This window comes from Anser brachyrhynchus (genome assembly GCF_964034855.1).
Source record: "Anser brachyrhynchus genome assembly, chromosome: 2".
In the NCBI taxonomy this organism is placed as follows: domain Eukaryota; kingdom Metazoa; phylum Chordata; class Aves; order Anseriformes; family Anatidae; genus Anser; species Anser brachyrhynchus.
This window is the reverse complement of record NC_137695.1, coordinates 120,875,775-120,893,184: the sequence shown is the minus strand read 5'-3', so window position 1 is coordinate 120,893,184 and position 17,410 is coordinate 120,875,775. Positions and strand designations below refer to the sequence as shown.

General features: G+C 38.6%; 1 protein-coding gene across 4 annotated transcripts in view; it reads right to left on the bottom strand.

Moving 5' to 3' along the window:
• Positions 1 to 17,410, bottom strand: part of LYN (LYN proto-oncogene, Src family tyrosine kinase) — a 52,921-nt gene that overhangs the window by 29,880 nt on the left and 5,631 nt on the right. For 2 of the 4 annotated variants that reach the window (XM_080579401.1, XM_080579399.1), the window contains exons 2-4: positions 1,579 to 1,715; positions 370 to 418; positions 175 to 280 (exon numbers count right to left, since the gene is read on the bottom strand). In XM_080579401.1, coding sequence (XP_080435527.1) covers positions 175 to 280; positions 370 to 418; positions 1,579 to 1,710 — 287 coding nt within the window. In that variant the 5' untranslated portion in view covers positions 1,711 to 1,715. Of the gene's footprint in view, positions 1 to 174; positions 281 to 369; positions 419 to 1,578; positions 1,716 to 15,955; positions 16,143 to 17,410 lie in introns of those variants that run through there. The other 2 variants (XM_080579400.1, XM_080579402.1) reach the window with 2 other exon arrangements.

Below are 17,410 nucleotides of genomic sequence, written 5' to 3'. Positions count from 1 at the left end.
CCAAGGACGGCTGTCAAGTCCTATCAAAACTACACGTACATTTATATTTTCACTTATAAGGGATCTCCCTTAACATTCATAAACTCATGTTATGAGTAGGATATCAAAAAATTTAAAAGGGACTTAGATAAGTCCGAAGAAAAACTACCATATAATCAGTACTGTCATACTTACTCCTCAATAACTTTCAGTTTTTCTCCTTTTTTGAAGGACAAGTCATCTTCATGAAGGCCATCATAAGGATACAGAGCTATCACAATGACTCCATGCTCTTCTGCTTCTACAAAGGTAGGCCAAAGGAATGGTCTCGTTATCTCACAGGCTGACAAAGCATAGCACACAGGCAGTAACATTTCTAGGAAAACATACCTTCATTGGCAAATATCTGTCCTGGTAAAAGGTGTGCCTCTGTATTTGCCTACAATGAAATATGTCTTTAATTAAGCAGTTTTACATTTTTGTGACAAGTCTACATTACAATTATACATTATTCAGTTACTTTAGTATTATCATCTATGTCTTAGATTAAAAGGAAGCATTTTGCAATAATTTCTGACCATTCTTCAAAAGCAAATTACAGTGGAAAAATATAGCAAGTCCCAACTAGATTTCAAATTGAGCAGCTCAGACCTCAGGGAAGTGCGACACAAGCTGTGAGGAAGTTCACATTTTGTGACTTCTGCTGAACAGGCTTAATGCAAGGGACAGTTGCAATAACAGGACAGTTATTATCACATTGCCAGTATGAGGAGCTATCATGCTAAAGAACTACAAGCACAGCTACACTTCTAAGGTTCTGAAAGATGAAAATTGCAATTAAAAAATTAAAAAAAATGCAAACGGCAATTGTGATTCGTGTACGTTGATCCAGAGTCCACTGAGTCCACTGTGTGAGCTGGTGACATGCAAAAGAAGGGTGTTAGCCACACCCACAGAGAATACGGTCCCTGAATAAGGACAATTAGGAAATATCATTTCCTCAGCACAGTAGAGAGGGTGGGGGAAAGAGGAACTAGCAAATCTGAGAAACATCAAACCCCCTTAATACCCAATGGGATTCCCCTTCCCAGCACCCCTCCTTTAGCTAGTTCCTCTTACACCACAGTTCTGCACACTTTAGAACTGCATCCATTTTGCTCCCCTTCAATTCTTACGTACACAGCTTGTGCAAGGTCAAATACTGGCCTTCGGTGAATAAAGGGAAAGTTGACTAGGAATGGTAGAGGTAGAGAAATAAACAACTTCTGGATCCCACAACTATTAATATACAACACTGATAAAACAAACTAAAAAAAAAGTTTCTAAAGTTACCTAGCATTATTCTACAGACACAGCTGTATCTAGATCAAAGGTCTCCAAGGATTATTGTTTTCATGCAGAAATTATGATATGTAATGAAGTAATTAATCAATAATTTTTTTAAGTGTTTATTCTTTGAGGGTGAACTGCACAAAGCCAAACTGTAGACTAATGATCAATTTGGATTTCTTCATGCATATGTTTTGGATTGAAATTTAAGCTATGCCAGTCACGCTTTGATCTTGCTACTGGAATTCTCCCCTGAGACTATCTACTTACTGGCCTTTGCTGTTTATTGGACGTTGGATCCCTCACATAAATAGTTCGTTCAGTTTTACGTACTGGTTGATTCTTCAAATCTAGCCCATCTCCATGCAGATTGTCTTTCCTTTTTGATTTTATACATCCCATATTTCCTGTTGGAATAAAAAATATATTAAACAAAAACATTATGCCATAAGCCAAGCAGTTTCCCATCCAGTCACCTGGTTTATGTAGCAAAAATTTACTTCCTTTTCATACACAACAGTTTACTGGGAGAACAACTTAATGTTAGGAACGCATGCTGAAAGTTTTATTTCTGATGCAAAGGAAATAAATGATTTGTTATCTTAGTCCATAGATGAAGTAAATATTTCAAAATATTCATTTCCCATTGTAACATTTTTAGATTTATCATCTTTTCTCCTCAAACACCCTCCAAACCCTTTCCATTTTTCTGATTCTTCTGTGAACTTCCAAATAAATGTAAGAGCAAATGTAATTACTGTAGTGAAAACTTGTTTCAGTGTTTTAGAGAGAAAGCTGCTTCGTAAAATGTAGGAAATACTGAAGAGGCTCTAGTGTAGCAGATCTTCAGGAAAAGCACTAAATAAAAAAACCCACTCCAAATGATGAGAACCGCAGCTGGAGTTAGCAATTCCTGTATCTCCCCACTTTATTTTGTATATGCCAGTCTAACAGGGAGCTCAGCGTGATTCAGTCCTCAGGTGAGCGCTGATGATTTGTGCAGTCCCAGCTCCATGGCAGATATGCTGCTGCTATGACTTTCAGCAGTGAATCTCCTTGTTCAGATGAGCCTGTTACAAAGGTCTAAAATTGATCATAGGTGTGTCGGTGATGATAAACCACCACACAAGTATTTATCCTCCAATGTAATTTAGAAGAATAATCCTCCTCTCAGGATGTGCATCCTTGCTAAATCGGATGAGATACAGCTGCTAGCATGTACACGACTGGAACCTGACTGCTAATCCCATGATGTAATTACACAGTACTTCAGCAAGCACATATACAATGTTATCTCCACGCTCCTCCCTCAGAGGACAGTAATTATACTTACTCTTGAAAGAATCCACTATGAATGCTTTACAAACCTCTTCTTCCTTCGTCTCTCCCTCCTTTCAGGTCAGTGCTCTAATACTAGGTTTACAGTCATATTTTCTCTTGCAGGCACACACTCTCACTCCCCCTGCCCTAATTAATCTTTAAAGCCAGTTCTTTGAAGAACAATGTAAAACTTAAAAAAGGGCTCAGTGCATATGCAGGCTCAAGCAAACCAGAAGTAAACGAAACACACCTGGAGAAGCTAAAGCAGATTGCTATGCCCTACACATCTCACTTTTACCTCCATCTTTGTGAAGAAAAGGTTGTCACAGCTAACAATTATGGTAGAGGTGCCTACCTGCAGGCTGTCTGACTGCTTCAGCGGAATGGCACCTTAAGCACCCTATCCCTGTAGGCAGAATTAGCTGTATTGGTCTGGGTCTATATTAAGACTTGTACTTTTGTAACAATACTGGCAATAGTCATGATACCAACTGGCATTGCTATAACAATAAAACAAACCCCAGATGCAGCACTCCTATGTGGCAGGTCTCACCTTCCCACACTTTCATTTTGATCGCCCCTCCCGCTGTTGAGGAAGCACCACATAATGACAGACACACTGTCCTGTGTCTGGGCTGAACTTTTTCTTCTAAAAATGAGAGGAAGGTATCTAATGTCCCCTCCAATTCTGCAAATTATGTTATCTATTGTCAACAAATTCTGGCTGTCCGTATAATTTCAACAGGGATCTAGTGAACTGTGATACTGGTTTACAAGCAGCATGAGAACTCATTGCTCCCCTTCTTTTCTCTTGAAGTAAAAGGAACCATACAGAAAATCAATAGCCCCTGACCAGGCACCACCACCCCACACATGCAGAGCATACGGTTTCCTCTTCCTGTCTGTCAACACTCCAATCTTCCACTACTTGCTTGAAGGCCCTGCGGGGGACTTCAGCCAGAATCTTCCCTTAGAAGCCAAAATCTTTAATGCTTAATATTGGTTTGTGAAAATGCCCATTGGGAGATTTTCCAAATGCTCAGTTCTGGGTGGGTTACGTGCTAGTCATTTAAAAAAAAAATGAGGAGTATTTTAATCATTTATTTTTAATAATTGTGGATATATGGATGGCTTGTTCTGTAGCAATGGTTCATAGGCAATTTTTGTACACCCATGCTCGTGTTTGCGTGCTCTCACCAGACAACTGGAAGCCCAGTGTTTAATTACTTGCTGTATCTGCAAGATCAGGTGTTTAGCCATCTAAATGCCAACCATTTTTGCTCTTAAATAATTCTGCTTCTACAGAACAAACAGCTAAAGTTGAGGACATAAGGTAATTTGATCTAAATTGATTTCGCCTATTGCTGTAAGAAAGCTGAAGATATCTTTAGGGACTGCAGCTCACAGAGTGCCAATGTAAACTCATAGAAAAGCATTTTCACTCTGATTTTTCTGCAGCTTAAAGCACATGAACAGTAAGCCCATTGTGAGGTTCTGCTGGTAAGCTCAAGGTTAGCATTTGTTTGTGACAATAACAACAATAGATCAGTAATACCAACGTGCAGGTGCCACATAATCCCACAGAAATATACCCAATGTCATGTGAAATTGCACAACTACAGTATGTGAAATAATACATGTGATGTACCAAAGAGAAGATCCTGAGCTTCATCAGGAATAAGTTTTTTTGTTGTTGTTGTTTGGTTGGTTTTTTCTTTTTTCCCCCCAAGGAGATGAAAACCCTTAGACCTAGCCACAGAGCTTGGCTGACTAAAATGCTAATGTAGATACATCCTGGGACTTTTAGCTTCCTTACAAAGCAGGCCTCTCATTCTTGCAAAAGAAACATACGAAAAAATGCAATGGCATAAAACAATGTTTAGTACTTAACATATATATATATTATAGACTTAACTGCATTGATATAATATATAACTTTCTGACATGCTATTTCTAAACAAGGATAGGCAGACTGTGGAGACAAAGTATAAAAAAGTTGAAAAAGTATTTCAAGCACTAGAAACTGAATCAATGAGCACAGGTTCTTTTGATACCATGAAATGAAAGATTCTTGAACTCTTCAAAGGCCACAAGATCTTCTATTTCTACACATGCTGGCACTTTGTAAAGCTGCGTGCACTGGGCTCCAGGCTTCACATGTAAAACTCCACAAGCTCAGTCCTACACCCAAAGCAAACTTAACTGTCCTGGTTTCAAAAGCTTCTGCTCGATGACTGACTGCAGCAGTCACTGCAGTATATACACTGAAGGGTTTATACTCAGTTTGTTTCATCGGCAATGCCAGATGCAATGCCAGTAAAACAATATTACACATTTTTACTGAAATCTGATAAAGTTCTTTCCCAGGGTTTTGAGAGTGGTATTAAGGATTTGTAGAGCTAGTATAAACAGCAGGCACTGATGGGAGAGTTCCAATCAACACACATTAAATAATGGATTTCAAAATACAAAATGCTATGTAATTACCAGAGTTAATCACAAAAATTCAATCCTAGCACATTACACATTCAAAAAAAATATATCTTTGAAATATAAAATGTGTATGTAGTATACATCTTTCTTAGTCTATAGAGTACTCATAAGGAAAATCTGAAGGGGGAAAGTTCAGTCATGCATGAATAAAATATTTTACTTAGTGTAAAGTGTTTATTTGCATAGCTCTCTCTTCCTGTATCACAATGAATATCAAGGAAGTGTTTTGAGCAGATATAAAAAGGAAGAGAGTATGGTAAGCAAGAAAACAATACAGCATCATTACAAATGACAGTATGTTATTGTTCTTCAGAGATAAAAATAATTATGACACCAAAGGAAATGCTATCAGTCTCCACTCAGACATTTCCCATCCAATACTTTTTCAATACAGAAAATACTACATCTCATCCATGCTTTTCACTTATTGTCCTCTCCCCACTTCTAGACGTGAAACTCTTCATAGAAGTTAGCAACTATGTTATATGCATATGTTAAAAAAATAAATAAATAAATAAATAAATAAATAAAAAGTAATAAGTTCTCTCCTAACAAAAAACATCATATCATATAACATTGCTGAAAGATAGAGAGACATACTTGAATTAATATCTGCAGCATGGTGACAGCAATCCAAGTTCAGGCATCCTTCTAAAATCCACAGAACTATCCTTACAAACACAGCTGGGTTGTTTCACAGACACTGACTTTGGTGTCTAGAGAGACATTTGCCTTGAATTTTTCCCACTGAATCCCCTATTATCTTCCCCTATTTCATCTTGCTACAGCAGCACTCGGGTCTTTATTCCAGAACAGATTGCTAGGGTATCAGAAACTAGCACAACATTTCTTCAAGGTTAAAAGCTGCTGCCTATCCCAGAAGTGTGGTTGTGTTATCTGCTTTCTGCTGCTTCAGGCAGAGATCGTGTGACCATTGCCTGTCCATCCACCATTTTTAGCATTTGAGGTTTCGTTTCCTCCCAGTGCTTATCTTCTGTATCATCTAAGAAGCTGATCTTATTTTTCACTTTGTTCATGATCACAACTATTGGCATCCTTGTGATTCTATTACATACAATATTTACAGTGCAAATTAGAAACCATTTCCTAAAAATCAACCTGATACATCTTGGTGTTTCTTGAGTTAAGTCATATATTAAAGTAAATGGTTTTCAAATCCTCACAGATTTTTCAGTTATTTAGAGCAGCTTTATTTTAATCTTTACAGATAGTTTTTCATAAAACAACTAAAATAGATTAGACTTTGGTGATTTTTTTTTCCAATAAAAAAGTATTTTAATGAATTTGAACTACAACATTGAGCATACAATTTTATTCAATAGTGTCTGTTTTTCAAAAGAACAGTAATCTCGTATATAAACACCAATTCTGTGGGTGGCTTAGTCTTTTAACAGATATAAACATATGTATTTTAATAGATACTAGAATGAAATGAATTTGTATTCAGTTATAAGTTTTATCAGCAGTAAACTCTTCATTTAAGTCACTGAACTGTCTTACACATATATAGAACATGCATATATGTGTATACGCATCCATAGAGAGAAATGTTCCTTCACAGTACAAATAAGACAGAGGTACATTAAGGAGGAAAAAAAAAATCAAGACCCCCAAATTATTCGAATTCTTTAATGCTGCTTTCTATATTTAAGTTCCCAAGTCAAATAACAGGAAGCAATTATTTTCATGTATATACAACACTGCTTTTAAAGCTGAAACTTTAAAGCAACTTGGAGAACAGAGAGGTAATCATTTCAGTTTTTAACACATCTTTCAAAAATTGAAAAGAATTTATTTTCCCTCCTCTCTTCTTCTGTAGCTTAATACTATTTTGTCTCAGTGTAGCCTTTAATGTCTGCTATTTTGCTGCAACTTCACAAGTTACAAGGCCTGAAGGAAAGACTGTGATGCCTTCGTTAGATCTCCCGAATAATAAAGATTGTGAGACTTCTCTGCATTACCTTCAAGGTTAAGGCAGAAGAGTCTTGAAAAACAAACATACAAAAACAGAGTTTGAAAAACAAACAAACTTGGGTCTAAAACTGCTGGGGAGGAAGAATTGTAAGTCGACCCTGTCCAAGGACACAAACACCTGCTTTCTCAGTACCCTCACCCAACTTTATCCATAACTTCATTTGACAGCTTCATTTTCACATTCTATGTGAAAAAAATAAAAGGGGGGGGGGGGAATTTTCAAATTTAAGGAATTCATTTATCTTAAACTTTGTTGCTGACTTCCTTTCTGTGTTGACCTGCTACCACATCAACTGTGGTACCTGTGTTGCCATGATCTTCTTTACCTCTGTTATTGGGACTATGTGGAGGAACATCTCTGAGGGACTTGGGAAAACCACATTCATTTCTGACCCATTGTCACATGGTGCAGAACAGCAAAGCAACCTCCAAGGCATGCAGAGGAGTTTATTGTGAGGTGGTAGAGCTCAGCAAAGGTGTACTGGCCTATACACATTTCCATAGTGCCACTCAAGACGTGTTACTAGGCTAGAGTGAGAATAACAGCGACAAAAATAAATTAGCTGTGGTCAGGGGTGATGTTAAAGAACTGAACTGCAGAGCAACTGAACTGAAGTGGATTCCTTTTTCCTTGCCTGACTCTATGTGCTGTCTTGAAAATGATCGGTTTTGGTTTTATTCAGCCTTGTTCTTATACCTGCCATTCATCATTTCGTATATACGTATATATTTAAATCTTACTGTAAGTCCTGACTGCCTGGTAACTTTCATTAAAGTAGACTCTTGCAAGTACAGAAATCCTGGGTCAGCTTTCATCTTGGGCTTGTTTCACTTCCTACATCTTGTTTTTGCACTAGAGACCAGCTACAGGGACTTAAGCAGTTTGTTCTTCCCCCACCCTTCTGCTGAAATAGTTATGTATGTCTCAGTTGCTCCTCAACTCATGTATTTTAAACTGTTTTTAATTCAGCTTATTTCTATTGGACCGGGTTACGTCATCTGCATGCCTCCCAGACTGAATCAATCCCTTAGATGACACAGGGACAAAAAACCACTATGTGCTCTCTGAAATGCTTATAAAGAAGGAGCATGAATAGCCTCAAGCTACCCGGTGTTTAACTATGACAGCCTTGCCCAGTGTAGACTTTTTGTTGCTGTGAGACACTGTAGTTCAGGTGGCAGCATTTCTAGAACAGAAAATTTTGGCAGTTCTTAACCTACTTCAACCTTTTTCTGGCAAAAGGTGAGACAAGGACAAAATAATATTTTGACATCCATATATATAAACAAGCAAAGACAACAAACAATTTAATCTCCAATGTAACCTTCAAAAACCAAATATTACTATAGTGTATGTAACAGGCTGTGAGAAATCATCAAACATTTAAGTCAAACCCTCAAATTTTCCAAGGGTGCACTTTTATAAGAGCAAGACAACACAGCTATCTGTTTTATCACCACGACCAGAACACAGGACCAAGAATTACTCTGTGGGAAAGGCAGATCTGTTCTGAGCAGCACGATCACGTCATATAAGCTCAGTCACAAGTCTATTGAGCTCCAGTTATACAGAGCATTGTGGGGTGGAACAAAATATTACTGCTGAAAGGTTTCAGATCCTCACCACCACTGGCTTTGAACCTGTCTCATAATTCCCAGTCTTAAACACTTTTTGAGGCCAGTAATGGCATTTAGCCTAAATAGCTCTTCATCTTCTCAGACAATTAAGAAGCCACATCTCTCAGCCTCTTTTCTAGGTTTTAAAGACCAAGCCCTCTCGGTCTTCTCCATTTGCAGTGGTCATCCCAGCAGCCCTTCCCCATATCTGTTCCAGTTTGATCTCATCCCTCTTAAGGATAAGAGGCTGGACTTGGTCACGCACTCCAAGATGACTTTCAGCAATGCCTTACAACAAATAACACTGTTATTTCTTTCAAAGACAGAAATACGATCCCCAATAAATTTCAGCAATGAATTTATTGTTTTCAAACTTTCATTATGCTGGCCCTTTATAATCATCTTGTGATCAGTTAAGACATCCAGGTTTGTCTCATTTTTCATCATGACAAACTCTCATCATAGCAGACTGTCATCTCTCCAGCGGCACAACCTTGCACCTTGGTATTAAATTTTTCCACATTATTTTACCAGACCATTCTTTCTGCACAATATTCTCAGCTGCCTGTGTGTTTCTAATGCCTCCGAATACCACAGGGGTACTCCGACTTTCTCATCGCTAATGAAAGTGTTTTTAAAAAAGTCTCAGTGTAACACTGATGTATCATTAGGCAAGAGAGACTGGTATTACCAAGAGTTTCGGGAAGTGCAGCAGACAGGCACCGCTACCCCAGTCAGCTTCTTTCTCAATTCCTTTCAAAGCAATTACGTGAGCAAGACAAATTCTACTTTGCCCACTCCATCTCATATTATTTTTTTACCATTTTCCAGTATCAGTTACAGAAAATATCACCCTACACTCTATCACCTTCATACTCTTCAACAATTACATTCCCATTACAGGTCATGTTTCTATTTCCTCTGCAATGTTTGTTTTTTTCAGTCCTGCACCAGTATTTCTGGTCCTCCTCTTCAGAGCCCGGATTCCCAACATTAGCACACAAATATTTGCCTTTACACACCAATCTGGGCTGACAGAATCCTTCCTTGATCTCGTTAGCATTTTTGACACTGATTCTTCTACCCTTTAGTGTCCTTTTTTCTTTCCCATGTTTGCCTGCAAAGTGAAATCAGGTGAAAGGCTAGGTAACATTTATAATTTAAGTCCACTTCCTAATTCAAAGATTTTTTAAAATCAAAATTCAAGTTAGAACGGAGAAAAAAATGTGTGCTGTTATCTGACTATAGTGGAAGCGTACTGTGTATTACAACACACAGAAAAAAATAAATCTCCCAGACAGCTGATATAAGAACAGGAAACCTTGGTGCGATAAAATACCTGCAGCTGCTGTATTGATGTGTTTCACTGCAGACACAGGAGAAACTTCTCCTGTCCCCCTCCCCCTTTTTCTTCTTCCTTTCTTTTTCTTTTTTTTTTTTTTTAATTTAATTTGTTTTATTTTTAACTTACAAATCCAGGCATTTTAGCTATGTAATAACTAATATTAAATAACACATTGCTATGTTAAATAGAAAATTGGTGACTTAAGTTATCACACCTCAAACTTCCAAGTAGGAAATGGTCAAATACAGCTATGTAGAAATTATGTGCAGTCAGGAGAGCTCTGAGGATTATGTATTTCCCTCCACAACAGCCTTTATAGAGTACTTTGGTAAAATTAACTGTGTCAGTTCAGGTAGTTTCCTGTATTCGAATCCACAGCCCAACATTCATGTGTCTAGCCATTAAGCCTCCATGGTTAGGGTAAGTTTATCAGCGCTCAGCTCCTTGACCTTTATTGGAACTCAAAATGACAGGGTAATATGTATAATAAATATCAGCATAAATGATAATCCAAAAGGGTCTATTCCTATAACACGAATAGAGGGAGAGGGTGAGGAGGTGGGGACCAAGTGAAGACCAAGAAAGAAGTGTTTTCTATTTCTATAAATCCATCCTTTTTTTTTTTTTTTAATAAATAAATTTCCTAGAAGCTTGGGAAATTTCACGTGGGAAATTTGGCCATGGTAAAAAAATAAAAAATAAATAAAAATCAAGAAGAAACACTGAAAATAAGTAATGTCATTGTGGTAGTGCAATAAATTTATTATGCTTATAAAAAGATGAAAATAAAATTCTGAAACTAAACATTACTTTGAAATGATGCAGAATATAATTTATACAGACTACTGAGATTCTTTTCCTTGTTTATTCAGTTGAATAAAAATACCAAAACACAAGAAAATTAATCCACACAAGACTGTAACTTTGTTAACATTGCATAATAGATTTTATGTATTATGAAAATGTTCCAGATTTATGTAGTCAGTCCTTTTGGCACTGATTTTGAACCAAGTCCTACATTAAGCTAACATCTGGTTCCTGACCTTCTAACACTCACTTCATTTTATTACAATCATTTGCCTCAACTGCATCCTTGAGAATTTTGAGTCAATATCAACAATGAATTAATTCATTTTGCCAGCCCTCAGGCAACTGCATCTTCTATTTCCTCAACTTCTTTTCCACGGTATTTTATCTTTTGAAGATAGGGGAAAAGGTCAAATAACATCGTAATTTGTCATAACAGAATAAATACTTTTATCGAATTCTTCAAAAGGATCAAATGAAATGGAACAGAATAAAAATGTGCCAACATGTTAACCAACTTAAAGGGAAGGTTTCCGAATACTTCACGGACTTAAGTGTTGTTCAAACGGTATGTAAAAAGTCTCATTTTCTTTACTAGTAAAGAACCTTAGTAATGAAAACCAGCAACTCCATATAACCAAATTTCCATTTCCAGATGAAAATTTGGCCAAACCACTACACTGAAGAGAATTAAAATTTTTCCAAGTATCCAGAAGTGTTCCACAAACTCAAAGGACTACGTCTGCATTCCAATCGGAGCATATCTGCGATTCACATACAATTTTTTCAGCTTTAAATTTACCACTTGGGCCAATAAAGGCAGCGTGCTAAAGGTTCAGTAGTCCAGTATTTACCCTGAGCTTTAGAGACGTCAACATCTACAAGTAGGATGAGGATCCTTCTCCCCTCTCTTGCAAATGACTAGTGCAATTGCTGTCGGTAGGGAAAATGAGAAACTTGCAAAAATGGTCAGATTTTGGGGCAAGGTCTAGAAATCTGTGTATACTAAGGGACACACCAGGACAGAGGAAGAAATTTCGGGCAACTTCTCTCAAGAACACATTTGGAGCAGTTGCGGCACAGAGCACACCTCCGCGGGCTCCATTTCATCATGGTGGGCCTTGCCAGGCCAGAAGCACATGAACCATCCTCTTCTCCCAGCACGACTGCCCAAGCTCCTTGCTCCCTCCCTCTGCCTCCCACATACACACTTTGCCTCACACACAAGCGGGTGAGGTGCGCAGCAAGCAGTGCTGCATCCTTCTAAAATGCCTAGTTTATATACACAGTGGTTTGACTCCGATCTTGTTGATTTCAACATTCTGGTCAATTTACTTGCGAACAAAGGCATAGGCACACAACTCACACTGAGTAACCAGGCACTCTGCACAAGACACTTTGCAGTACCAAGCGTCTGCATTTACTATGAGACGTATGAAGGACAAATTAGTTAGCTTCTCCCTGTTTCACTGAGCTTCAGAAGAACAGATGGGACAAAGCGAGCAGCTTGCTAACATTTAGCTAACATTAATAGCTACTGTGGCTAAGGGAGAACAGTGGTTATTTATGAACATGGCCTTCAACTAGTTAAGGATGTTGCTGGCAACAGAGTCCTTTGCGGACACGATGTCTTGCTTTGAGATGTACCTGAAATTCAAACCCACTGCTATACTGTAAACAGAGGACTAAAGACAATGACATTTTCTCAACATGCCTGTGAAAACATGATGAAGAACAGCAAATTCACAGTCAAAAATCCCACGATGACGGTTTTAAGGGTGGTCTCATAGAAAGTCACTACTTCTCCTTTGGGTTTACCTTCTGTTTTCAGTGTGTTAAAAAAGGGAGGGAAGGGAGGGAAAGATCATTAGCACATCTTAGTGTTTGTCCTCTCAAATTCAGTCAACCTTAGCCCCATGGAATAAATCAAATTATTATCAATCTTACCTGGTTTTATGCATTCTACAATCCACTTTCAACATGGATTAAGATAGTTGTGATTAAATTAGTACAGAGTGACTTCTATACCAATGAACCTTATCTCTCTTACCTGATGAACCCAGTCTATTTACCATTTTCTAACCCATTCTACTTTGCACCGTGCTGCATTTACCATCCTCCTCCACTGGCCAGAGGCTTTCTTATTCTGCTGTCTAACTTTCATGTTTAAACACTGACACACACTTATGGCCAATCTTGCCATTTAAACACAGCATTCTTGTTATATTATCATACAATGTCTTGGGTACCTGTCTAAAGCTGCATGAAGCACTTATTTTTGCAAATAACCCACAAGAGAAAAACAGATTTTTTTCACCCTCTTTCAAGCCAGCTGACTCAGTTGCAAAAAAGAGCTACTTCTCCGGTAGACTAGTTTGTGTTTCATTAGCTGTACTGCCCTCAACATTTGATATACATGGAGCAAACCTTCCAAAACACAGGTCAGTGATGTGGGGTATGTAATTAAGATTCAAGAATGAACTCTAAACTCAGATGAGGGTTTAACTCATTTGGGGTTAAATCATTCATGCTGATGCGTACTAATGCTCTTACTCAGATTGCAGTTCCTCCTGGAACTTTGCAAACCTTGGACAAATTTTCTTTGGTTGCAAGAGGAAGTTGCAATGGTTCTGTAAAAATCAGACAGTGCCGAATCTGGTGTCAGTAAATAGCACTAGCAGAAATGAAGTCTCATGCTTTTTAATCTTTACAGTAATACTAGGAAAACATTTAGCCCCAACTGTGAAAGTATTTATGCTAGGAACCACCCAACCTTATTCAGATACAGCAGCAGAACCTTTCTCAGCTTCAAAGGCTCAGGATTGTACTCCATGTCCTGGCATTTCACAGAGGTCTATTTAAAATTAGGAAAAATAAATGAGTTATAAACTCCATGTTAATTATATTCCTTTGAGAGCATGAATCTAAAACATGCATGTTCCAGGTGCCTTCTTGCCCAGCGTAGTAAACTGTTCAAACAACTACTGTAATATGGGTTGCGTGCAGGGATACCAGAAGGATATTTGCTACAAATATGAAAAATACAACTAAAAGAGCTATATATCATGAGCAATTTTTGGAGTATTTTAGATGAAGTTCTTGAGTTCAGGGCTTTGTGAACAGATATGACTACAAATAATCCTACCAATCAGTCTTGAAGGACTGCAGATTACTGCAGTTCGGGTCTGAAAGCCTGGCTTGTAAAGGCAGAAGCACACTTTAGTAAAAATCTTGTGAAACTACATGCTCAAGCTGTGGTGACAGTAAGACCATGAAAGGAAATACATCACTGAATGAACATGGAATAAGAATTGACACGCAAGTTTCTAAGCATTCTTTTCACATTTGTTGTGCACATGAACAAGAAGTTTCTCGAAAGCTGACCAAAATTAAATATTTGACATTCTTTCAATTTTCAGAGAGCAGTGAGAATGGGAATCTGGAAACTCTTCGGAGAGAGGATTGTGAATCACTGGTATGTCAGTTCACTTGATTTTTCCTAGTTCAAGTGTTCTAAGAAATAACTACAGACCTTGGATTTTAAACACATATATGTCTTTGCAGATGACCTTTCTCAAGAGCAAGAATAAGAAAAAAAATAGTTCTGTAAGTCATAGTAACAGCAGCTGTGCAAGAATTGCAAGTTCTTTTATATTTGAGATGAGTTACACCAAGTAGAAGTCCTGAGTGGAGGACAACACTTTTGAGTCAGGCCTGAAGAACAATGTCACATTTGCTTAAAATGTCAATTTCTTTCATTTTCAGAATCTCAATAATACTTAGACCACTGCTACTGTTTTGGCTATGTCTGGACACTTTTTGCTTTCTCTCTCTAAAACCAAACAACATTGCTGCTTTCACAAAGTGTCATGAGTTGATTGCACAGCATTTAATATTTTCTGTTGCTTAATGCTCAAGAGCCTAGCAATTGATTGCAGATGCAGACCTAGCTATTGTGACCACAGCCAGCTCCACTGAATCAGGCTGTGATCCCGTAATTGACTGCATGCCTCTTGCAGGAGCTCTACAGACGGTCGGAGCCCCAGGCCAGGCTGTTCTAAACAAAGTGCAGGACATGCACCTTAAAGAGCATGGAAGCATGTGTGATAATTTTAGCAGATTTAGAGTCGTGCCAAACTCTAGGTCCAAAACAATAAATATTTTCACATTCATACTGCAGACTGCAAGAACTTTACTGCTCTCTTATTATGACCACGCTGGCTGCTCATTAGAATTCATAACTTTCGTAATTGCAAATATGAAGTATGGAGCTCATAAGCAAGCCACATGATTACACCTTACCAAGAAAAAACACAGCAGACAGTGCACGAACCCCATGGTTTATATACGATTTTAGCACTCACGGCAACTTTAGCATGCAGTTAACTTCTTGAGCAAGAACTAAGAATAAATCAGTGTTCACAATTGCTACCTAAGTCTTGTTGAGGAAAACTGTAATGACTCCACAGCGAACTTACATTCGAATCCCATAGAATTAAGTGCTGTGCAACAAAGACACTTTAATAAACAGTAAGACTGCTTCATTGTTGAGCGTGCACAGGAAGTTCTCTGGACAACGCAAACCATATGAGAAAAGGTGTAGGGAAGGAAGGATGTTGAAATCTCTGAGAGGTCAGAAATGGGTTTGATGCTGGGAAATGAATGAAGAGGGAAGACCAAAGCAACAAAGAGATAAAAGGAGAATGAAATATCAAATAAGAATGCACAGGATAACTAATGGGGTAGAGAGAATTACAGTCCCTAGGAAAGCACATTTTGTTAATGAGTGTGACAAGACACAGAGCACGTAATCAACACAACAGTCACGCCACTGAACCTGTACTCTGTGCTCAAATGAGCAATGACTTTTCTGTGTCTTACTGTACCAAACATTTTGATATTTTTGCTTTTACCACAGGAGTGAGGAAAACATAGCAGGAAAAGACTTCAGCTGTAAATAGTCAAATACTTTACAGAAAAGAATAACGTTCAGATCTCCGAGTCAAACAAGCTATTCAAATGCTGATTTTTTAATTTTCTAACACATGTACCCAGTGCTCTCAGACTTACTTAAGTGCTCCATCTATAGCAGAAATATCTCACTTGAAGGGCCTTTTTTCCATTTGTCCACTCCATCAGCCAAAGCAATTTTCTGCTGATGCCTGCACCACAGAAGCTGGTTCTTCAAAACTCGTACTGCCTTCTCACTGCTAAAGTTTCACTTTCTGAAGGGACAGAACGTACGGGGCATGTCGACACCAAGGAGCTCAGCATAGAAATCCTGGAGCTAGAGTGGTTACCTTAGCACCCCAGGCACACAACATAAAGCCTTGGTTTCTTCATCACATGCTGATAAATCCACATTCAGCTACACTAAACCAGTTGGATATTCAAGAAGGGTCAATGTTGGCTCAAAACCCCTTCAAATGTGACACTGTACACCACAGAAAAGCCTCTTGTGTACAAGAGAAACAAAACTTGACCCAGGAGAGACAGAAGCAGCATCACAGACGATAGCAGACAATGAGGTAGGAGACAATTCACTGATTATTTTCAAGATAGAAACTAACCTTTTTTCAGATAAGGTTGAGGACACTGTTTTAAACCAAAGGCAGTTAGCAGTGACAGCTGACTCTAAAGATAGACTGTATCTACACATAATACACATTTTAGATAGAAGAGTCTTGCTGGCCATCTAGAGAAGTACAGAGCTGCACTTCAAGGAGGCTTATTAAAACATCCTGAAAGACCCTTGGGAGTACTGCCGGGCTGGGATGCTATGGGACTTCACACCTCTACGAGTGGCTGGAGGCACATATTTCTGGGCACGCATTCCCTGATAAGGTAGCATAGGCAGATTACAAAAGGTTATGCTACAAATGCCTGTTTTGTGGAAGGAGAAAAAGTTGCGGCAGAGAGATCTAAATCGAGCAGTGAAGTAAAAGACTTAAACCACCGACAGTCCTGACGGCAAAGCTCGAGAGCAACAACAGAATGATGTTGGAATAAAAGAAGAAAAAAGGAAGCAGCAGTGGGAAGAGAGTAGTACTGCAGCAGGAAAAAGATTGAAATACTGCTTTTCCCAGGAAATAGGGGGAAAAAAGAAAAAGGAGGACAGCACATTATTACTAATGGAAACATTCAAAGCAGTGTGACTCTAAGACTTTTCAGACCCACAGGTAAATGTTATGGCAGAGGGACAGGAATTGTTACCAAGAGGGACATTTTCAAAGGAGGCAAGCTCCCCTAGTCAGGCCTAGTTAGAGTACTGCTGTCTGCTGCCTGCCTCGTAGGAGCAATCCATCAGGTCATCTACATGCCAAGAGAAATGGACTTAGCATTCACCATAGCATGGCCCAGAACTCCTTCACCAACACCAGCAGAGCTGCTTCGGTATCTCTCCCAGCTACTGCAAGCACAGCTGGAAAGCGGTGACAGCACAAAGACCTTGCAGGACAGAAAAAGGAAGACAAAGTGCCACGCTAGCAATAAAGCGGGACGGTTGCTTAAAAGGCAAGTTCTCCT